Source organism: Protopterus annectens, chromosome 17.part0 (assembly GCF_019279795.1).
Source record: "Protopterus annectens isolate FY-2018-M chromosome 17.part0, PAN1.0, whole genome shotgun sequence".
Classification (NCBI taxonomy): Eukaryota; Metazoa; Chordata; order Ceratodontiformes; family Protopteridae; genus Protopterus; species Protopterus annectens.
In genome coordinates this window covers 55,141,417-55,166,731 of record NC_056751.1, presented here as the reverse complement: position 1 = coordinate 55,166,731, position 25,315 = coordinate 55,141,417, and the positions used below count along the sequence as shown (strand labels likewise).

Genomic DNA, 25,315 nt, shown 5'->3' with positions numbered 1-25,315 from the left:
TAGCAACAGGGATAGTTTTATGTGAACAACTCATGTCAGGAACTTCTGGATTTGTCACAGGAATGGGCATATTCTCGAAATGGAACACTGGACAACTCATTCTGAGATAAAGTGTCTTTCTCACATGTGCTGTGGTATAGGCTCGGACACCGGCATCCCGTTTCTGATTCCGCTTAAGCTCTGCTTCTTGTGATTCCACAATCTACGATCTTGGCTCTGGGAAAATATTCTTTACGACTCCAATCCAATTATAACCTTTGGACGTTTGCCTCCTTACCACTTCTCCTTCTCGTAATGGATTGAGAGGTTTGCTGGTCTTATTGTAGTAGGACTTCTGGGTTAAACGCTTCTTCAACAGATTGTTTTTCACTGACATGTTGTTTTTGACACATGGAACCAACGATTGACTACTGATTGGTAATCTGGTTCTTGTTTCTCGACAGAAGTCTGTAAGCAGGTGAACCAAGATGTTTATCAGAAGGAATGTTTCTGAGATTCAGGAAAACATCATTATCTCATTTTGACTTCTCTAGTAACTCTTTTGCACATTAAACTGCACGTTCTGCCAAATCATTTGGCTGCAGATACTCTGGGCTACTTGTGACATGAGTAAAGTCCCACTCTTCGGCAAATCTTTTGAACTGTTGGCTTGTAAACTGTGTGCCATTGTCAGAAACACCATGGACTGCAAAATGACACCATTTTAGTAATGACAGTACTGGATGCTAGGTTAGGAAGTAGGTTAATCTCGAACCAATTAGAATAAGAGTCTACTAACACCAAGTAATGTTGACCATTCCACTTGAAAATGTCAGTGGCTACTGTCGACCAAGGTAGGTCAGGAATCTGGTTTAGCTGAAGTGGTTCCTTCTGTTGATGTGGCTTAGTATTATTACACACGGAACAAGATAAAAGTACTCTCTCTTCTTCTTGTGACATAGAAGGCCAAAATACTAGTCTTCTCACCCTTCTTTTGGTAGAGTCTGTTCCTGGGTGACCACAATGCAAGACAGTGATGTACTCTTGTTGCAAGGACTTTAGAACAATTACTTTCAGATCTTTCATAATGATACCTTTGTCAGACAAAATCGCATTTCTGTAAAGAAAATAAGGTTGCACGTCTTGAGGTAAACTAGATTGTTTTGACGGCCATCCTTGACTGAAAAAGTGGTTGAGCCTTTGTAAAACTGGATCTGTGGCTGTGTGATCTCTCAGCTCATCAAGACGTGTGGGAGAAAAATTTCTCACTTCCATGACTTCAAAATCAAGGTTCTCATTCTCGTGCTGTTCAGATGTGTTTCTGGGCAATCTGGATACAGTATCAGCAAGATAAAGAAGTTTGCCTTTCTTGTAGACAAGGGTGAAATTATACTTTTGCAATCTCAATATCATACATTGCAATCTGGCTTGAGCTGAATGCATAGGATTTCTCAGGATAGTGACTAGAGGTTGGTAGTCTGTTACAATCTGGATAGGTCTACCATAAACATAATCATGGAACTTTGAACATGCAAACACAACTGCCAAAAGCTCTTTCTCGATTTGAGCATACTACATTTCAAGTTTGGGTAAGAGTTCTCAATGCACAGGTAAAGTACAGTTGTGTGCACTTACCATAAATGCAGATGTTCGAGTGTATTCACTGTTGCAGTCATCACATTTGGGTTATCTGCCTGCAGGTAGACCTCAGCCGGCCTGAATACCAGAGTCTTCGGATTTCTGCATCGAATGCTGTCACTTCTTCCATGACGTCAGGTCGTCAGGGGTATAAAACATGCAGCCGATGCCATTACATCAGTTTTTCTTGCCCCAGATCTCAGGTGCCCCCACAATAGGAAGCAATTATATGGTATGGTACACCCCTATCAAAAAGCAAATACACATGAAAAAATATACATATACCAAGCAAGAAGGAAAGGTAGAACCAAGAGAAGTCAGGGGGCTGAAGGTAACCAGGACTGCAAGAGTGAATACACTCGAACATCTACATTTACAGTAAGTGTACACAACTGTACTAAGCTCTTCATGTTTCACTGTTGCAGTCATCACATTTAGATTGATTCCCAAAGCTAAGGAAGGGAGGAGGTAGTTAAAGACCATTAGGGCCAGCTATTAAGCCCTGCAAGACTGCTGTGACAAATCCAGCTCTTGATTTAGAAAAGATAGGCAGGTGGTAAATGCTTGGTGAAAGTATATACAGAGCTCCAGGTAGTAGCTTCCAGGATGTCCCTGGTAGGGACTTCTCTGAGAAATGCCACAGAGGTAGATGCAGCCCCGGTGGAATGTGATCTCATCACCTGTGGGGTAGGTTTTCCATGGTGCTTGTACCAGAAATGAATGCAATGGGCTATCCATTTGGAAAAGGTTTGCTTTGAAATGGCCTTCCCCTCTGCCCCTGCAGCAAAGCCAACTAGCAGCTGGTCAGATTTTCTGAGAGGCTTAGTTCTGTCTAAATGGACATGGTATGCAAAGTTTCACCAAAAGAAAAATCTTCTGGAGGAGAAGCAGAGGGAATGGAATCCTCTGCATCAGAATCCTCAAAAGTAGATAAGGGCAAATCCTGGTAATCAGAAGGAGCAGAGATATCAGATTCCTGATCAGAAGAATCAGAAAGAAAATCGGTTCTAGGTCTCAGAGGGGGAATGTTGGCTTCCCCTAATTAAGGTAACAAGGTCTTCAGCCATTCTAAGCATTTGTTTTTGAGGCATATGGGCCTGAGTCATTGGTTTGGTAGTCGGTTTTCTAGGCATAGTGCAAGTTTTAGGCCTGAGGAATTCGGTACTTCTAGTTGGAAACTATGCTGTTGGTTTAATATGAAAGTCTGTAGGCCTGAATGCACCTTCAGAAGCCAGTGCCTGCACAGCGGCTCTGGACCCATCCAAGGTAGAGACATCCACACGTTCCACAGTCGAAGCAGCATCTCGTGGCATACCGGACTCTGAATGGGTCTCAGTAGAGGCCTGGGAATCTGCAATAGCTGTTATCAGGGGCTGCGAAAGCACCTCACTAAGTACTGGCGGCAATTTTGGACCTATGCGGTCTGTCTCTGTCTTTATCCTTATGTTTTTTCAGAAGATCGATAGTCGGATGGCTTAATGAAGCCATTTCAGAGTACGGAGATCGTCGGATGGCTTAATGAAGCCATTTAGGAGTATGGAGATCGAGAACGAAAGTAAATAGCTACAAAAATAGCCAGACGACAAATAGTTTGGGCGTTGAACAAGGCACAAAACCGACAGTGAGGGATGCTGTGGTCTGGGCCTAAACCGGTGATGCAGTAAAAATGAAAATCTCTGAGGTATTTGCTTTCCACAGGCAAGACAATTGTTAATTTTTTCTGACATCGGTTAGAGCAAGAAAAAAGGATCCCCAATGGGGTACTTATCTCATTTGAAGACTTCGGGTCTGAAACTCGAAAACAAAAATTTCAGAAGTTGGCCGACCGGCACTTGGGAACAGCTTCTGCTTCAGGCACCGCACGGCAAGAAAGGCTGATGTAATGGTGTCAGCTGCATGTTTTATACCCCTGACGACCGGACATCATGGAAGAAGCAACAGCATCTGACACAGAAATTTGAAGACTCTGGTATTCAGGCCGGCTGAGGGCTACCTGCAGTCAGATAACCCAAATGTGATGGCTGCAACAGTGAAACACGAAGAACATCAGGTTGACCCTCTTGTAGAATGACTGCACCTGGGACTGAATTTCGAAGCATCACAGAAAAGAGTAACTGGCTTGTGAACATTATAGTATCTAACAGTTGGTGGACTACAAATTCTGTGTTTCAGGACATCAAATGCTCTTTGGTGTTGCTCTAACCAAGCCCAAGATACATCTTTACATGTCAGTTCTCTGAGTGGTGCTGATATTTGACGCAAGTCTGGAATGAACTTGCCTAGGTAGTTAATCATACCAAGAAAATGTTGCAGGACTTGGACATTGTCTGCAGCTGGCATCTCGAGAATGCCTGCTAGCTTAGCAGGGTGTGGTCATAGGCCTGAACTGGTAAATAAATGACCAACATAAATAACCTCCTGTAGCCTGGATTTGCATTTCTGTAGACTGAGCTTAAGATTCACTTGATGTGCTCCTTCCAGAACTTTTCTGAGGTGTCTGTCATGTTCAGCTTCACCATTACCTCCTACTAGTATGTTGTCTACTATAATAGCACAAGGATTCCCAAAAAAAGTTGCTCCATTGCACGTTGGAAGATTTCACTTGCAGAATTTATCTCAAATGGCATGCTCAAAAATCTGAACCTGCCGATCATAGGTTCATAGGATGATACTAGGTTATTGACCCGAAGGCCCTTAAAAGCCTAGCCAAGTATTTTGCCCATGTTCCTTCAAATTTAGCACCTGTTTCCCCTGTCCAGCAGGGATAGAGGTGGGATTCCAGGGGTATATTTTTTGTTTCCCATCCACTCGTCCAGGTTCCTCTTAAAGAGGGCTAGAGAGGTACTCTGCTTGACATAGAAAGGGAGTCTATTCCACAGACAGGGGAGTCTCTGGGTCCCAAATATATCCTGCCATCAAGTTCTATTAATGTCACGACCTGGTTAAGGCCTTGCATGCGGGTTGCACAAGTTGTCTTTGTCTTACGAATATGCAGCAACTCCATCAACGCTGAGTAAGAAATGGCCTTGTATGCCAGACACAGGTCATGTCTGTATGAGACTGAGTAGAGGGAAAAGGCTTTTAGCCTATCTGTATAGTATATGTTTGACACCCTGGATTTTTCTGGTCAGGAACCTCTGTTCTGTGGTCTCTCCAATTGCTGCATGTGCTTGGCAATGTACATGCCGAAGGGGGTATTGTACTTGATAATGGGTCTGACAAAGGAGGAGTACAGGGATGTTATGACCTCCTTGTTCCTGGATGAAATGCACTTATTTATGAAGTGGGTCATGTAGAAAGCCTTCCATACAACGGAGGTAACGTGGTGGTCAAAACTCAAAAGACAAGCAACTCTGGTGGAATCACAGTATCAACTGGTTATACAACAAAAGAAAAAAATCTTGGCCAAGCATAGGAGGAACAAAGCCATGCATACTAAAAGCCCCCTGACCAATCTAAACACGCAGCTAAGAGGGTTAATTAATACAAAAAAGCGAAGCCAGCAGACAATGGCCAATTGTAGATTTATTACTTTGGGTTAATTAATACCTCAAATGCTAAATTTGAAGAAAAAATAGCTTCGCAGGCAAAGGATGACCACAAAACTTTCTACAGTTATATCTGTTGTGCATTTCCTCTGAGGTTGCAATGTGCACAACATATTGTAAATGACATCACCCACACTGAACCAGAAGCTATTGTCAACCTTTTGGCTGACATGTTCAGCTCAAATTTCTTCCCCACTCCCAAAGGAAACACCACATAATACAATCACCCCCAACCATTAATAGGGAACAGGTCATCAATGCACTTTCCAAGGCCAAAAACACTATATCGATGGGCCCCGATAATATGCCAGAATGGTTAATAAATAGCATGAAACATGACCTCTCTAGTCTACTTGAATCACTTTTCAACTGAAGTCTTCAGCATGTTTTGTGTCCAAGGAATGGAAGATGGCTACAGTCATTCTCCTGCACAAAAGCCATTGACCCACGTAACTACAGGCCCATAAGTTTTACCAGCCTCGTATGTAAGGCCATGGAAAGAATCCTTATGGACATGATAAATGAGGACATAGGTAACCTGCAAACTCTGGACCAATCACAGTTCAGCTTTGCTAAAGAAAGGTCATACCTATTTAATCTGGTGGATTTTTAAGAGAGTCACCCAAGCAATGGATAAAGGCAACACTGTGCACACAGCTTACCTCGAGCTGGCCAAGGCTTTTGATACAATACCCCACTCAGACATTATGGACAAGCTCACCGATTTAGGTATAAACCCATTTATCACCAGCTGGATAGCCAAATGGCTCAATAATAGGACCCAGGAGGTCAGAACAGGTGAGACCACCTCTACCAAGAGGTCAGTCCCTAGCAGAGTCCCTCAGGGCTTGGTAGTGGGCCCACTCCTTTTTGGCATCTATTTCTTTGAATGCAGATGACTGCAAACTGGGGGTTATCATCAACTTCCCTGCAGACAATAGCATTCTTCTCTATCTCCAACTAACAAATGGTGCTAAAGCCATGGTCTTAAACTCAGTGCTAAGTAATGCACAAGTGCACCCTTTGGGAAGTTAACCATCCCAGCTAATTACCACGCTGACAATTCACACCTAACAGTCAACCCAGTGGTCAGGGATCTGGGCATGCACACAGACAGTAGCTTTACCTTAGACCATCATGTGGTCATAGTGGTGAGGAAATCCTTTTATGTTCCGCAAATTATAAGTAAGGGCATGGCATCTAGGTCTAAAGAAGTCATTATTCCACTGCACTCTACCCTTATCAGACCAGTCATACAGTACGATGCTCCCATTGGCATATACCTGACCAGGCACATGCAGCAAATGGAGCAACTTCAGAGGTTCCTTAAAAAAGGATACAAGGTGCAACAAATCTGCCTTACACAGAGCACTTTAAAGTCCTTTCCCTCTACAAAGTCTCCTACAGATTGCTGAGGGGAGATCTATGCTTGGGCTTACAAGACATATGCAAAACCCCATACTTATGAATCTCCTACATAATCATAAGTCAAAGAGTACCAGAAATACAAGGAGTAATGAACACAGTAGGCATTAGAACAGATCTGGGAACACAGGTTGACAGCAACCTCTCTTTTGACCACCACATTGCCACTGTGGTCAGAAAGTCCTTCTATGTGGCACATCTCATTACAAAGGATTTTGCATCCAGGAAGAAAGAAGTCATGGTCTCCCTTTACTTTTCCCTCATTAGGCCAATCATCGAGTACAATGCCTCATTTGGCATGTACCTCACAAGACACCTGCAACAACTGGAGAGGCTGCAAAAGTACCTCACAAAGAGGATCCTAGGCCTTAAACACTTGTCCTATATGGACAGACTCAAAAAACTACAACTATTCTCTGTCTCATATCACCTACTTAGAGGCGCTCTCTGCTTGACTTACAAAGCCATGTCTGACCAAGCTCTGTTAGAAATGATACATCCCAATCCCTCTGCACCACACGCTCCAGAGACCTCAACCTCATTACCACAATCAACAGAACATCCTGGAGGGACAGGTTCATAACCCAGAGACTGCCCATGCTATGGAATATACTTCCCAAACATGTCAAACAGAGCACCTCACTGGCCTCTTCAAGACAAATCTTGATGAGTGGATGGGAAACAGAAAATTCACCCCGGGGATCACTCCAGTGGCTCTGCTCAACAGAGGCACTGGGAACTAAGGTTGGGTGGCACGATGCCAGGGTAATGCTATGGGATAGGCTTGTAAAGGCTCCAGGGACATTAGCCTAGTACACACGTATGAACTAGGGGACCTGAATTTTGTCTGTGACTTAAACAGAACATGCTGGAGAGACAGATATGTGTCCCAGAGACTGCCCCTCCTATGGAATAGGTTTCCCATCCATGTGAAGCTGAGTTAGATTATTATTCAGTTTAAGTGCAATCTAGACCAGTGGATGGGGAATAGGAAACTTACACCAGGCCAGGCACCCATGTCCCTTATGGACACAGGTAGCCTATAAATGCCTGGCCCTCAATGTCCTATTTGAATACAGGACATCCTTACTCTTGGGTAGGCTTAGAAAGGACCCCCAGGTTATTATCCTAGTAACTATCTACGAATTTAAGAATTATTTCAAAGCAAAGAAACTTGGGTAACACCTGTAATTTTGGGTAAATGAATGTGCAGGTGAACATCTTTGAGGTCTAGAGTGTCAGAAAGGATCTGGGAAACAGGAGAGTCTATAAAATGAGCATCTTGAATTTTGGTACTAACAGAAATGTGTTTAGCTTTGAAAAGTCCAAAATAAGTCTCTATGTGCCTTCTTTTCTGGGAACAAGAAACATTCTTGAATAAAAGCATTTGCCTTGTTGGGAAGGAATGCCTGGCTCTATCACTCAGAGACAACAGATCCAAAAGAATTTGAGGAAACAGATGGATTGGTTCTTTGAAGGAAGTGGGATCCCAGACTGAGAAAGGGGGATTGCCCACTGTAGTCAATCTAAAATATTTTGAGAACCCAGGAATGTGAAGGTATTCAATTGAAGAGATGAAGGCAGCAAGAGATGTCACCTGCAATTTGGAAAGGAAGAATGGGGTGATATAGGGAGGGGGGAGGTAAAGAGGTACAGAGAGAGTATCTAGGGTTTGATGCATGTTAGCAAAAATGGATAACAGATATTTTGACATGCGAGTTTGGCACATGTCCTAAATGCTAATGTGGAAGATATGGAAAACAAAGGTCTACACATCTATCAAATACACAGCTATTTTTTTCATTTGGGATAGGGTAGAAGGGAAAAAAAAGGTCTTGAAACATCGATCTTCATTCAAAGAGATAACACTGTCTGCCAGAGAATTTTTATAGAGAAATATTTGAGTGTAACGGACAATGTAGAATCAGTCATGTTTCTTGGGGGCAAAAGGGGGTTGGAAATCTGGGGAGAGAGGGAATCAGAAAAAAAAAAAGGATACACTGGAGCTCCTAACACAAAAGGTATAGCCACCGTTTCTGGAAAATCCATGTTTAGTACTCAAAATACCTCTTCTGAGATTGCAAACTCCCTTACTTTCCTACTTGAAATATTCTTTCATTTTTGAATTTGTATCTCCAAAGGGTATTTATCCAAAGGGAGAGTCTGGAGAGAGGGTGTCTTCAGATTTTGATTCACAAGGAATTGCAGAAGATAGCTGGAATGTACAGTCCAGACCTTCCAAATTAGACAAAGAAAGTTCCTCCTCTTCTGAAGAAGAGGGGACATGTTTTCTCTTAACAGGAGTTGAAGCCAGAAGAGAAGGCTGGACAGTGAATTGCCTTAAATAAGCAGTGTGCAAATTCATGGGAAGCCTTCACCATAGAAAGGGTGGAAGATGGTGATAAATGCTTTGTTTTGGGGGGGGTTTCAAGCATTATAGAATTAGGAATGGAATCTACAGGCAAGACGTCCGTCAGTGACCCGGAAATGTCCTTCATGACTAATACTTGGTGAATGCCTCTCTAGTCCTCAGAAGGAATAATTCATCATCTTCCCTTCTTGGAAAGTTAAGCCTAAGGTACAGTCTGAAAGGACATGCTAAGTTCCCAGGTCTTAACAGCCTTCAGAAAGTGTCAAACAAGATAGACCAGGGGAGCCATCTGAGGGCTACGGAGGTGACTCAGCAAATTCGTCAGACCCAGATCACAGAAAAAACAGGGAAGTCCAAGATTCTTCAGAAGCCTCAGTCAAAGTTTCTTCTTTTTTTTTGGCTGCGGGGGATGTCCCCTGAAGGGAAGTTCATCACAATGGCCACTCTCTCCAAATCCCCAAGACACTTATTCTAAAGATTTTTAGAAAATTCAACCTACTCATAGTTTTAGAAGTAAAGAAAAGACAAATCTGATAGGACTTTACTTCATGCTGTTCCCCAAAACTAAAAACACAGGTATCAAAAGGGAAGAAAAAAGTCTTTTATTTGTATTTAAATATTTTAAATTGCACTTATAGTGACGGGTGTGGTGATACTTTTTTGTACTTCTCTGCTTTTTGCCCATGGATTAGCCAAACAGTTATCACTCTGCATACTTTTAGCTTGTTCTGGGACCTTAGTCTTGTAGCTTCATTTACACTTATTTCCATGAGTATAATTACATGTAAATATTAGCTTTTTGCACACTGAACCCAGTCTGGGAACTCAGTCTTGTAGTTTCTTTCACAATTATGGCAGGACTGTGATCTGTTGACAGATATGAGCTTAACTCAGGTACAGTTGACAAACTCACTAAACTTGGCATAAACCTCACATAACATAATTTACTGGATGGCCAGCTGGCTCACACACAGGACCCAGGAAATCAGGATTAGTGATATCACCTCCACTAAGAGGCCCGTCACCAGCAGGGTACCTCAGGGCTCTGTGTTTGGACTGCTCCTATTAGGCATCTGTTTTTCAGAGGTAAAGACTAATGTCAAGGGCATTTGGCTGGCCAAATTCACAGATGACTGTATATTGGGAGCTATCATAGATTCTCCCATGACAAAAACATCTTACAAGATGCTCTAACACAGAAAAAATGACTGGTACCAAAGTTACAGACCAAAAACTCCACCACAAAATGGATTAAGTAGTAGGTTGAAAGAACTGCCCAGGCTAATTACTCCTCCCAGAGAGAGACCTGGTAGTCAAGGAGGATCTGGGAACATATGTAGACAGTAATGCCTGCTTGACCAACATGTCAACTTATAGGCATGGCATCAAGTTCCGAATCCAGGTGATAAACACATTGTCTTATATGGTTCACCTTAAAAGTCCATATCTATCACCTCTGATGGACCTTTTTCCCATCTGCAAAACAAATAGCATCAGAACCACTATATCAAAGGATTTAAAATCTGCTTGTGACATTAATAGGGCATGTTATTGCATGGCTAGGCTTATAAAGGCTCTGGTGGTTAACTTAGAGTATATGCTTATGAACATCCCTGAAAAGAATCTGTTTACCGCAAGAACATTTACCTTTCTTGAGAGAGAAATATTTTTTAATATAAACTTTTCCATGGAAGAAGGAAAGTTCTCCAACCCTAATATTTATCTGCCCAAATGTGTAGCTGATGCCGACTGACGACTCTCAAATCAATTAAATGACAAATCTGCATAAATGTACACACACAGCAAGAAAGTTCTGACTTTTTGGCATGCCCATATGTTCCTCTTAAACAAGCATAAAATCTCTTGATAACAGCAGACATATGGCGCATGATAAAGGAACCCAAAGCTTTGCAGACTGGCTGGATGTCTGATATCTTTAGCAGGATATGTCCAGTGCAGTTATGGTTACTACAACTTTGATCCAATAAAAAACATACAAAATTATATTTTGTTTTTATAATACAAAATATGTATTTCTCTACTCCTGAAACCGATATTTTCTGGCACTTGAAATGCCATTACATAAAAGTAGAACTGTGTGTAGCTGTTCTGTTACCTTCACACCTAAAGTAACAAGCTAACTGTAGTTTATAACTATATATTAAGATTAATACATTTGATAAAAATATCAAGAAGTTTCAAAAATATAGCCTGTGACAATGGGGGATACTGCCAGACCAGCTATCTGGAATTTTGTAAATAATTATATGTCATTTGTGAATATCAAAATAATTTATATAGAAGTGTGACAAAGGCAGATACTGTCACAGCACAGCTATCTGGAATTTTGTAAATAATTATATGTCACTGGTGAATATCGAAATGAGTTGTGTAGGATGCTTATGTTACAAGTGTATTAGAACTGTATGTTATGTGTATATCAAACTGCTGGTGTAGAAGTACGTGTTGAAACGGGTTTGTAAAGTACTTGGCTTAAAAATGTAACATCATGCCCTACTGGAAAAGAAAATAAATGTATCTGCACTGTTGTAACTGATTAGATGTATATATTTTAACAATGGAAAATGGAATACAGAAAGCTAACTTGCAAAACTTCAGAAAAATAGCTGAAATTAAATTACTTTATGGCTGGGCCATAAAAAATATGCTATTTTTCAGTTTCAGTGCAGCAACAGACACAGTGTCTGCACTGAGAAGTTTTCTGTACTGTCTTGGAAGTGTTTTATTGTTTTATGACTTCCAGGATTTGCAAAGATTTGAAGAAAAGCCCTTTTGTATGTATTTTCACAGGTAGATGCTAAATCCTGCTAGCTTTCAGCAGTGGGGGGTTTACCTGGGAAAGAGTCAGATGACAAGAAATGATGTAATTCTGCAAGCTATCCCAGCAGTAATATTTGAGATATTAATTTAAGAAATCTCTGAGAGAGACTGAGCATTCTGTATTCTGTCTTTGGTCTGACAACATCAGCTAGAGGATCTATTCACCACATGTCTTGCTGCTCTAATTAAGTACGTGTACTAGATGTCAGGAATATAGCAAAGCGTAGCTTAGATATTTTTCTTTCTTTGAGACTGTCCTGCAATGCCGTTTTAAATATTCCCTGTGATTTGGAACTCTGTTGTCATTGTAAATATATGCTGAGTATTTTCTTGTTCTTTTAATATTTATTATTAAATATATTTAAACCTTTCATTGTGGCTGGTCTGTCTAGACATTTAAGCTCTGAGAGTATCTGCATATTTATTTGGTGACACTGTGTAGGCCACTCCTAATAGCCTTTCTCTTGGTCAAACTACCATTCATATTGATAGTAACATTATACAGTAAGATTGGACACCCTTTGTTACGGGTCTTAAAGCAGCTGATAAAGAATTGGTTGGTGGCAGTGATAACTATCTTATAGTCTGGGGAAAAAGGGGGCATAGCTAGTAAACATGTGCCAGCCTTTCCCAGGTGTGTGTATGTGTAAATCAAACCTCAAAGAGTGTGTGTGTGTCAGCTACTTGGGCAGGGACATAAAGCACTGGTTGGACAGAGAGGGTGCTGGAGGTCTTGACTTGGCCACTCAGCTGAGATCTCAACTCTACAGCTGTGCCAGTGGGGGAGTCTTACTGGGGATCTGTAGAAAGAGGGAGAAACCAGCCCCAGACAGACTGTGGTCTCTGTGCTCTTAAAGGAAATTGCACCTGATGCAGAAAGCTACATCTGGAAATACTGTGTGTGTATCATCCTCCCAATGTACATCCCCTACTGGTACTAGTGGTGAGGACTGAGGCTCCTTGATTACAGGTCCAGTGGAGAGTCGTTACATAGCCCTCTATTGACACTTTCTACAAACAGACCTAAAAGGCCATTAGACTGTGCCAGGCTGCCAAGCTACACAATATTCAGTTTCCTTTAGGTGCAAGTATTCAACCTATGTTCAAAGTGACAGATGCAGCCCATATTTAGGATTTTATTTTTTGCATTATTACATCAGATGTAAAAAAATGTGTTTCGTCTGCCAAGATATTTCTCTTACTATGTACAGAGTGAGGTCTAACACTGTGCAGCAGTGACAGTGTGCTACCATACAAATCAGAACTGGAATGCAGTGAAACCCTTTGGGTAGAATAGCATTTTAGAGAATGTTCCACACTCAGACATCTTACTACAATTCCCTAATATTTTAACTTTAAACTTAGTTGAACTGACACAGAGCCTCTTATATACAGCTAGTGAAGGGTCTATATTACCTTATCGAATGATGAAAAGAACGAATGCTCCCCCATCGATCCGAAAAGGCCGAAACCCCCAAAGAGCGAAGACACGGAACAGTGATTTTTTTCCCCCAGGGGGGGGGGGGGGGGGGAAATCGCTGCTCTGCAAAAAAAAAAAAATTTAAACACAAAATGAAGTGGGGAGCTTCGACCCCCACATCCCCCAATGTAGGGGGGCTGTGCCCCCCACACCTTCCCCACTTAAATATTCCAACTCCGAGATCGTACCATAGTGGAGGAAATGGCAAAGTCCCGAAGACAGCCCACTGATTTTTTTTCCCTGGGAAACAATTTGATAGTCCATCTCTTTGCTCCTTAGGGGCCCCAACCCCCCCCCCGGATAGATGAAAGAGCGTTCGCCCCCCCTTATTCGACAAGGCAATATAGACCCACTAGTGAATCCAGTGTTTCAGAGGGGTTTTGTTTCCACAGGTTGGTATTACTATTCATTTTATACCCAGGGACTATTTGACCTGTGCTCACACGGCCAGGTGAAACTAATGTCCAGAAGGTGTGTGCACTAATTCTTCTCACACCAGAAATAAGAAAAAAATTATAGTATCATTTCTGTTACTCCACAGATGGTGATGAAAACATTATAGATACTGGCAAAGACTGTGTTCTTGACATGCAATTGAAAACGGAGATGTAGTAAAACCCTTTTTTGGTCAGAATGGCATTCTTGAGTGTTTTATACTATCTTATTAGAATCCCATTAACATTTATAGCGAACTAACTTAGGGAAAATCCACAGTTTTAGAGGGCTTCCCGATGGGGGCAATCTGACACTTGCTTAGAAGGGTGAGTGAAACTAAAGTCCAAAAGTCAAGTGCACGAAGTGCCTATTATAACTCAAATATATATACACATATACATATTCTGATTTCATCAGCCAAGGCAATGTTGCTGGTACTACATATAGGGTGATGTTAACATTATATACATTGATAAAGCTAGTGTGCTGGCATATAAACTAGAAATGAGACACAATGAAATCCTTGGTGCTAGAATGGCAATCTTGTGCCCAGATATCTTATTGGAATTGCTTACAATTTTTACTGCAAACTGTCTTTGGGGAACCGATATACAATCTCTTATATACAGTCAGCAAATCCAGTGTTCCAGAGGGCTTTTGCAGTAATGGTCTAGCACTACACCCAGATTCCACCTGGGAATTGTTTGACCTCTGCTGACACGGCTGGTTAAAAATAATGGCTAGAATATAAGTGCATTAAGTCCTATATTTCATAACAAAAAAATAAATAAAATGTTCAACTGTAATATGCCATGGCTACAATGCCATCCTTTAGAGTACTGAAAGTACTGAGCAATGATGATTCCTTGTCAAGCTGAATTTGCCAAAATGAACTCTCTGCATCTAGGACAAAAAAATACAGTGGCATTTGGCATCGGATCTGCAACTCCTTTTTTCTGTATGCACTGGATGATGCACTGGATGATGAGGTCTTTTAGTGCTAAGTACCCATTCAGTAGGTTCATCAACTGGAAAAAAAATCACACCTCGTTGCACCATTTTGTCTAGCTCGGCTTTGACTCTGTCCTGCACGGCTACTGGAACTTTCCGAGCTGGCCTGATAACTAGACTGACATCCTGGTCTAACTTCATGGTGTACACAACTGGAAGCTTCCCTAGTTTGTCTTTGAAAAGATCAGTATAGGTAGAAAAAATATACTGGGCGAAATTACAGTAGTGGTCTTGAAAGCTGACATGATGGACTTCCTTATTAAATGAAAGCAGTCCCATTTTCAAACTGTCTCTGAGCCCTAATGATGACTGGACGTGCCTCTTGACCACATAAAATAAGTTGTAGCATGTCCCAGCAAAGTAACATGAAAGCATTACTGAGTCTTCGGTCTGAATTTCTTCACCACCATAAGCAACAAGCTTCACACACCTTGCCAAATCAAACCTTTCATCATGATACACTCTAGCAAATGTTGGTGCTCAAATAACATTGCACTTGGAACCTGTGTCAACTTTGAGCTCTATGGGCTTTCATTTATCCAAACAATACAAAATACTTCATTCTTTGCCCTTAAATTTACTGCATTGACTGTTTCATGAAGCACGGACACACCATCAACATAAAGAGTAGGGTTGCAGCTTTCTAACTGATCAACTTGATCCTTAAAATGTTCCCTTTTAATGAAAGAACGTGAGCCTTTTGATTTACAAAACCTTTTGAAATTATTCTATTTATTGCATTTGTGGCACTGCTGACCAAAAGCTAAACATTTCTCCCTTTTAGATTCATGATTTCCACCACAATTACGGCAGTCGGCAATGAAACTGGGTAAGCACGCACCCTCACACTTATGCTTGTTTGCTGACTCACTCTTGCGCTTCACTGAGACAGTGCAAACACTAGAATTTGCAGGAAAGCTCTGGGGTTTACCAGTGAGTGCTGCAAGGGGTACAATTGCTGCCATGTGCTTGAGCCTGTTTCTTTCAACCACTTGCTGCATAGTATTAATGTGAGCTCTAGAACTTACTGGAAGCATGCATCTCTCATTTGTAAGCATATTTGTGTTTTTCTGTGAGTCCATATATCTGACAAATCTCAATGGCCTTATTCAAAGTTAAATCAGTCACAAAGCAAAATCCTTCTCACAGCATCACCTTTAATACAACACACAAGTCTCTCTTATCAACTCATCCCTTAATCACAAAATCTGCACATTTTAGCTTTGTTTCTCAAGTCAGTTATATATGCCGCAAATGTTTCACCAGGCTTTTGATCCCTTGTGTAAAATAAATGCTTTTTCATTGTAACATTTGTCTAGGGGGCTACGCATTTCTCTAAATTTACATTTTTAGTACTTGGGGTCCTTCCTTGACTCAGCCATTACAACAATATGAGGGCTTTTCCCCCTCTCCTGCAAAGACAGCAGTTGCATACACTAATGAATGCTCCCTTTCAATAGCTTCTGACCCAGCTAAAGTAAGTAGAATAAATGCCTTTGTACAGTCATCTTTATCAGACAATGCAGCCTACATGAAAATGTCATACTCTTGCTCAAACACACTCCAGTTCTCTGCAATATTATTGTCAAACACAAGTGCACTAGGTTTTCTAAATCTGTCAGCCATGCCCACAAAGTATGCACAAACACAATGAAAATATGGCCCTTGTGATTATGAACGAACAAACTGTTCTGAGAGTTTGTAATAACATTCAAATGCACAGTAAACTCTTCAAAATACTGTACTTTGCGAAATATGCTCTGTAATGGCTGTATTTTGCAAATCAAATACTGTACAAACATGCAAACACTTTATACACTTCTGAAAATCCAAAAACGACCACTGGAACCACAACACTTATATCAACACCGGTTTATTAAAGTAAAGCGCTTTTCGTCTCCACAGTAGTAGACTTCCTCAGACAAATAACATACAAGTTTCTTTCACTTAAATACAATCAACTGGCTCTAATTAAAAACATTAAGCCTATCACCATGTTCTTTTACATGACATCATTAATTGCAAATCAAAATACAAATCCATACACAGATTTAAAGAAAAAGAAAAAGTCTGCTGTCATCTATCTTGTTAAAATAAACAAATAACCACACTTATAAATGTTGATACAAGTTAAAAGTTGTATATGAGTGTAACATAAACTACCTCAGTTTGTGCTTAAGGAACAACATTTTAACTGTAATAAAAGTTTTAAAATTAAAATTAAAATAGGTTCATAGGTTGGTACTAGGATATCAGCCCTAGGGCCTATACAAGCCTAGCCATAACAATTCCCTGGTTATTTCTTCCCACATTATTTACTTAACGTATTAGGCTTTTAAGCTTCAAAACACACATGATTGAAGTTACTTCATTTAAACCTGGAGAGGTGTAAGAGTTCAGTCGCAGTTGCCAAAGGAGCTCCTGTTTCTCTTAACAATAGATGTTGGGGGCCTCCTTTTGTACTGGCAGGAACTTGACCTATCACTTTGAAAAGAAAATGATGTGTGGGGTTCTCAGTGCGGTGCCTAGCTAATGCATTTGTTGGGTTCTTTTTCCGAATGTGGTAAGTATGTTCATATACTCTTTCCCTTAATCTCCTGTCTGTCTTTCCCACACAAAAAGCTGGGCAGACCTGACAGGCTGCTAGGTAAACCACAAATCTGGAATTGCAGTTGTATCTACCTTTTAGTTCAAATCTCCTGGTACCCATCTCCAGTTTGTTTCCTGTTGCTATGTATTTGCAATAGTTGCAACTTTCACATTTATAGGTACCTTCTGTTCTACAAAATGACTTGAGACTTTCTAAAATGTTTAAGTTCCTACCTTTTCTGTAAACAAGTTTAGGACCATTCCCTAGTTTTTCATAGACTCCTTGTTTTGTTATGAACAGGTTCCAATTTCTCCTTAAAATACCTTCAATTTCCTTGGCTTCTAAACAAAATGGGGTAATGAAACCGATACATGATTTCTCGGCTATGACTCCCCTTTTTGACAGATAACTCGGGCCTAAGCTGTTGAATGGTGTCACGACATTGACCTCCTCTACTAGGTGTGTAGTGTGGACAGACGTAAGGATTGGTTTATAAAACCCTGTTCTCCTTTTGTACTGAACTTCATCAAAGAGGTCAAGGACTAAGTTGTGTGGGTAACCCCGACTCAAAAACATTTGTTTAAGTGGTTCACATTTATCTAGGAAAGCGCAGTCCTTTGTAACCATCTGTGCTGCCCGGATAAACTGGCCTTTCAACACTGATCTCTTGACGAAACGGATGACAACTCGAAAAATGTAACAGTGTTAGAATACGTAGGTTTACGGTGTATTCTGGCCTCAAACCTTTTCTCCTCAGTGTTTTTCTTTAACTCTACATCAAGGTAGGTTATGGTGTTGTCATAAGTGTGTGTAAAGTTGAAAAACCTGGTACTGTTATTTAGGTAGTCAGAGAAATTAAGGGCTTCGTGTTCAGTGCCCTTAAACAGAAAGAAAATGTCATCCAAAAACCTTGTATATATCAATGTTCTTACAGACCATTCTTCATTCATAAAAATGGTCCTGTGTTCCCAGTTCACTAGGACCAAGTTGGCATAACTTCCCCCACATGGGAAACCCATTGTAACACCCACCAGTTGTTTGTATATTTCGTTGTTAAACATTACAAAGTTATTGTTCAAGATGATATCCATCATTTCCTGGAATAACCTCACTTCTGTGTTGCTTGCCCTGTGGAATAGCAATCTCTCCACTACCCATTCTATTCCTACATCATGTGGGATGGAAAAATATAAATCCATCACATCAGTTGTCAGGAACCTTACAGCTTCTAGGTACTCAAGCTCATTTATAGCTGTTAGAAAGGACCAAGAATCTTTGCAGACTTGCTTTTCTTTGGTCACATACTTCGTTAAGATAGAATCCACATATTTGGCACAAGCATAGGTGGAGGCCCTAGCGCTGACCAGTGCTCTCATTGGTGGGTTAAGTTGATCTTTGTGTACTTTAGGTAAACCAAATAAAGTTGGTGTTTTTGGACTTATGCTGGTCAAATAACTGAAGGTCTCTAACTCAATTAAACCTTCAATAAACAAGTCATTGAAAAAATTGTGGATCATTTTATATGGGCCACACATTTCATTAATGCTCGATTTACAATAAGTGTTGCTGTCCAACACAGTCTGTATCCGTGACTTGTAGTCGTCAATATCCATGACAACCAACCCACCTCCTTTATCTGGTTTGAGTACACGTACAGGCAAATCTTTCATGGCATTTAAGGCAACAATTCCTTTTTCATCAAGGTTATACTTTATACACTTCTGATAACTCGGATAGCTTTAATATGGAAAATATGTGCTTAGTGAAAATGCAGTTGTTTCCTTTTATTTTATTTGTTTTATCCAATTTGGACTTTATTTCAAAATTTTCCGTGGTAATTTGAATATTTTTATCAATATCGGACAGATCGGTTTATCTGAATATCGTTTAGAGTGTTCTGTATGCCATGTTTCATATTTTGTGAATAAGAAATTATTTCAGCAAGTTTTAACATCTGAAACTAGTTTCTGACCTGTTTTGCGAATTATACGTGCAGTAGGGATGATCCACTCCTGTATATTCCTCCAATATCAACCAGGTGCATCTCAAGACAAATTGAAAAAAACTGGAGCTCTTTCTGGCAATAAGTCATTTTGGCCATGCTTCCTTTAACATCAAGCCCTTTAAACAACCCACGTCTGACACCATGTCGCTCGTCCCTCTCTAACGTAGATGACAGGCTGGCGGGGTATCTCGTTTAGATGTTTTAATACAAATACATCATGATGGATAACAGCATCATAAAATATAAACAAACTGATTAACAGACAGACCTTACAGACATATATGCTTAAATCTCAACAGCTTACTCCAAAATTGCAGTCAGGCTCACATGTGCTCAGTATTTATACACTTGTGCAAGCCCTTGGATAGGTTCTTAAGGGTATATATATTTTCTGGTAAGTGCTTTTTTTGGCAGCCACCAGAATTAAACTCAGTAAGGCATCTATTTGATTCCAATCAAACATGTGATGTATTCAGTCACAGTCATACAAGTGGCTGTAATTGATGGTCACATCTGTGTTTGTGTGCGTTTGTAGTGAGGGTTAAAATACATTTATTTTATTTTTTTTATTTTTACATTTGTTGACTGGGGAAGTCCAGCTGGGCACAAAGGCCTCTTTTCAGAGGAGGCCTGGGGAGAAAAGCTCTAGTACACATACTACAAACAAAATCAAGTTATATAATAGCTACAATATTACCTTTATTAAATGTTAAATACACAGTTTTTAAACAAATTAGAACTCTTAAGTGAGAAATTTATTGTAAAGTGCTATGATGCTAGACAAGTAAATAGCATTCTATCCAATGTTAAGGGAGAATGAAGGAATATTGTATTTCTCAGATAGTGGTTGAACTGGCCAATGTAGTTAGTAGTAAGAAAGCTGAGCCAAGGACCAAGCTTTATATGCCCTTGTTTTACTCGAGTAATATTAAATATCAGATATTTATTAGAAGTACTGGTAAATATTAATTACAGATGACATCATCTAGGAGATAGTGGGTGACGCATCTGGTTTCACATCATCTTCTTTCTGCTGTTCCCGTTAGGGGTCGCCACAGCAGATCACCTGTTTCCATTTCTTCCTGTCCTCTGCATCTTGCTCCGTCTCACCAACCACCTGCATGTCCTCTCTCACTACATCCATAAACCTTATCTTAGGCATTCCTCTTTTCCTGTTACCTGGTAGCTTCATCCTTAGCATCTTTTTCCCAATATACTCCGCATCCCTTCTCAGCACATGTCCAAACCAATGTAATCTTGCCTCTCTGGCTTTGTCTCCAAACCTTCCAACCTGGGCTGACCCCCTAATATACTTATTCCTAATCCTGTCCACCCTCGTCACACCCAGTGCAAATCTTAACATCTTTAACTCTGCCACATCCGGCTAAAACTCCTGCCTTTTTGTCAATGCCACTGTCTCCAACCCATATAACATAGCTGGTCTCACTACCCTCTTGTAGACCTTCTCTTTCACTCTTACAGGTACTCGTCTGTCACAAATCACTCCTGACACTCTTCTCCACCGACTCCATCCTGCCTGTACTCTCTTCTTCACCTCTCTTTCACACTCACCGTTACTCTGAACTACTGACCCCAAGTATTTAAACTCATCCACCTTCACCACCTCTACTCCTTGCATCCTCACCATTCCTCTATCCTCCCTCTCATTCACACACATATATTCTGTCTTAGTCCTGCTGACCTTCATTCCTCTTCTCTCTAGAGCACATCTCCATCTCTCCAGGGTCTCCTCCACCTGTTCCCTACTCTCACTGCAGATCACAATGTCATCTGCAAACATCATAGTCCATGGGGACTCCTGTCTGATCTCGCCTGTCAACCTGTCCACCACCACTGCAAATAAGAAAGGGCTCAGAGCTGATCCTTGATGTAACTCTACCTCCACCTTAAACGCATCCGTCACTCCCACCGCAGACCTCACAGCTGTCACACTACCCTCGTACATATCCTGTACCACTCTTGCATACTTCTCTGACACTCCTGACTTCCTCATACAATACCACAACTCCTCTCTAGGCACCCTGCCATATGCTTTCTCCAGGTCTACAAAAACACAATGCAACTCCTTCTGACAGTCTCTGTTCTTCTCCATCAACACTCTCAGTGCAAACATCGCATCTGCAGTGCTCTTACCCGACATGAAACCATACTGCTGTTCACTAATCATCACATCCCTTCTTAACCTAGCTTCCACTACTCTTTCCCATAACTTCATGCTGTGACTGATCAATTTAATCCCTCTGTAGTTACTACAGCTCTGCACATCACCCTTATTCTTAAAAATCGGTACCAAAACACTTTCTCCATTCCTCAGGCATCCTCTCACTTTCCAAGATTCCATTAAACAATCTGGTGAAAAACTCCACTGCCATTTCACCTAAACACCTCCATGCTTCCACAGGTATGTCATCTGGGCCAACAGCCTTTCCATTCTTCATTCTTTTCATAGCTATCCTTACTTCCTCCTTGCTAATCCATTGTACTTCATGATTCACTATCCCTACATCATCCAACCTTCTCTCCCTCTCATTCTCTTCATTCATCAACCCCTCAAAGTACTCTTTCTAGCTCCTCAACACATTCTCCTCGCTTGTGAGTATGTTTCCCTCATTATCCTTTATCACCTTTACCTGCTGCACATCTTTCCTAGCTCGGTCCCTCTGTCTAGACAATCGGTACAGGTCCTTTTCTCCCTCCATAGTAAAAAGAACCTTAAGAGGCTTTTATGTTATCCTAATTTGACATGCCTACACACATACCCAATAGGGACTCTGGTATGATACCCTGTGGAAGTGTAATTATTGTCACTTACTTGACCTATCTGGGAACTCTGTACATCCTGATCCTGGGAAAGAATTCAAGTTTAATGCTTGGGCTTGTTGTGATACCTGTCATCTGGTTTATTTGGCTTATTGTATGGAGTGCCACTCATTTTATGTTAGAAAAACTGATAGGCGCCTTAAGGATGGGCTAAGGGAACATGTATACAATATCAGAAATAGTATCTGATCTGTACTAATGCTTTGGCTGAGCATGTTGCTCTTCAGGGATCTTCACACTCTCTTAAACTTATGGTGCTACAGCTTATTAGTTCCAGCGAGCGAAGGGTGATCTGGTGAATATGGCTGAGACAGCAGAAAGTAAATGGATTATTAGGATAAGGGCAAACTGTGGCAAGGAGCTTAATGATAAAGTTCCCCTGAAACCAATTTTAACTGCTATGAGTATGAAGTAAATTATATGCATGTACAATAATGTTTTTATTGGTCTATAATGATATATTTTTATTTTGCTGGTTACTTGTTTTTAACTGATTGCTTATGGATAGCTTATACTGACTATTTCTTTAAAAGCTATTCATCTGATTGTGAAGTTTTTATTGGCCGATGCTATTTAATTTTACCTATATAAATGTTGGATTTAAAGATTTTTTTTATAGTCTAAAGAAGCAGTGTTATGATACTGTAAAAGCGCTTACTACAATAAAGTGTCTGTTGACCTGTTTATTTGGCTTCGTTTTGGTCTCACCTTTGATATATTCTGCTATTGGGACTAATCATAAGATATAAATGAAATGAGTAGTAAGAGAGTTAAGAAAGCAGAGGTGGAAGGTGGTGTGGGTGAAAGAGTGATACTTGGTAACATAGTGGAGGAAGCAGAGGTATAGTAGAAGAGGAGGAAGAAAGCAGAGATGTTAAACTTATCCTAGAGCTGTACAGCTACAGAGCCGGGATGTCGAGAGGTGTCTTCTTAGATAGCATGGGGGAGGGCATTCTAGAGGGTAGCTGCACAGTTTGATAGCTGTGGACAATTATTATCATCTTAATTTTGTTACATTCTGATATCCGAGGTACATACAGTCAATAACGCTGGCTTTAGTTGCTAGGCACAGGGGTCATCTCTGGATGAAAGTGATTGACAGTTGTCATATGTTCAAGATGAGCAGTTGTTTTCTTTTTGTAGAAGTAGTGTGCATAATTTTTATTTTTTTTTTACTTTTCTTCACAGTCAAACATCAGCATTCTACTTGATAAGTGGCCATCTGTGGCAGTCTGTGCAGGATGTGTGTGACAGCAACTGATCAGTGGTAGAGTGCCACATCGAATAGTGTTGCCAGCTAATAGTGCTTGGCTTTCCTGTTGAGTTTTGGCCTGTTTGATTACTTTTGTATGGAGTCCACATGTACTCCTTGTCTCTGTGTGTGGATTTTATCCATGTGCCATGGTTTCTTTTCCCAGACCCTTGGCTGTACAATGTCACTGGTCATTTGTGTTTTTACTTTCATGTAAGTCTAACACCACAGCAATACACAGAATATAATAATGTTTGTTTTCAGGGGTAGTTAGGCAGACACTATTCATAGACAGGCTCTATATACCCTTACATTTACCTTCTCAGTTTATTGGAAAACTACTATTATTTTTAGATTTGAACATTAAGCTTTAGACACAACTTATTTTTCCTTGAAAGAAAAAAATAAGACTGAATATATTTCCATATTTGTGATTTTTTCAGGCTATAATTAAATCAAAAGGGTATAAAAAAAAGCTCCAGGATGCACCTCAGGGCATCCAGAACTCTTGACTTCTACAGGTGTAGCAGCTACCCAGTATTCATTCAGTAACCTCCTCCAGACTTCGTTATAATGGTGTCCTGACCATTTAGGATGTATTAAAAGCATGCAGGGATCCAAAAGCAAAACAAAGTGCAGAAGGAATACTGGGCAGCAGAAGGACCCATAGAGTTCATTGTTTAGGGTCTTGTTGATTTCTACTCTTAGATAGTCAGTAAAGTGGGTACAATAGGTGGGAAAAACTAAGCCGGTCTATGATCTGTTCTTCAACAACAGGTAATGGCCACACACCTGATGTAACACAGCCCCAATTTAGCCCCACCCATTCAGTTGCTTCCTGCAAGCCCCCCTTTGCTTTAAAGTCACCACTATCGTTTATCAATTGTTTTTGTATGACTTGCTTAGAAAACAGCTTTCAAACACCTCTGCAAAATTACATACATTTAAATTAAAATTAAAAAAAGTGTTTACACTAATGCAGTACACTGTTCAGATTTGTTTGACTCAAGCTATGTGTACGGCTACATGACAAGATTAAATAGCATGAAATTAAAAGTATAGAAAAAACATGTTTAGGTTAATGAAGTACAATGCTTTGAGTTGTCTAACTTCAAAGCAAGTATTTTGGCTTATAGATAATATAATAAAGTACACAGCTCTACACTTTACAGTGCGTTCTTCATAGACCTGTGGTAAAGCTCTTATTCTAGGTATGGAATTAACTTTACTACCTCTGGTATCAAAGAAATTATGCAATCCCACGTGACAGAAAACTGCTGTACTGCAGTTTCCATTGTACAAATCATGTAAAGATGCAATACAAAGGACTTCCACATTAAGAACTTGTACATACTATAAACTGCTTAAACAAAACATCATACAATTATTAAACAAAAAGCAAACTAATATTAAATAAAATGTATTTATTTTTTCTTACCAATTGTCACATCACCTTTAATTTCACTTTCCACACATACAACCGCTCCTGGTGAAATTTTTACATTATTTGCACTGTACAGAAGACAAAAAAGGGAAAATTAAGTTAAGTAATTGGTTCAAGTAAACTAATTAGGCACAGTATACTACATCTGGTGGCAAAAGTAAGAAAATAATTATCACGGATGAATTTAAACACAAAATAATGCATGCCTGTGATGGAAATCATAGATTACATTCTCGAGAATGACTGAATGAAAGTAAACTGGAATAATAATAATGTTAACAGCCTGCCTTACGAAATAAGAGCTTGCCTATGTCCAATTAAAGATCCTACACCATAAATAATAACAGGATACAGGTTAACGGAGAACCAAATCTATTGGAAAACACTTGTTGACCCAAACAATCCAAAAATCAGTTTTATGGAAAACATAACTGAAACAGTCAATAATCTGAAAC

The 25,315-nt window shown here is 40.2% G+C and overlaps 1 protein-coding gene across 1 annotated transcript in view; it reads right to left on the bottom strand.

Moving 5' to 3' along the window:
- Positions 1 to 25,315, bottom strand: part of DCTN6 (dynactin subunit 6) — an 856,966-nt gene that overhangs the window by 630,417 nt on the left and 201,234 nt on the right. The window contains exon 2 of the mRNA XM_044059469.1: positions 24,855 to 24,928. Within this exon, the coding sequence (XP_043915404.1) occupies positions 24,855 to 24,928 (74 nt within the window). The remainder of the gene's footprint in view (positions 1 to 24,854; positions 24,929 to 25,315) is intronic.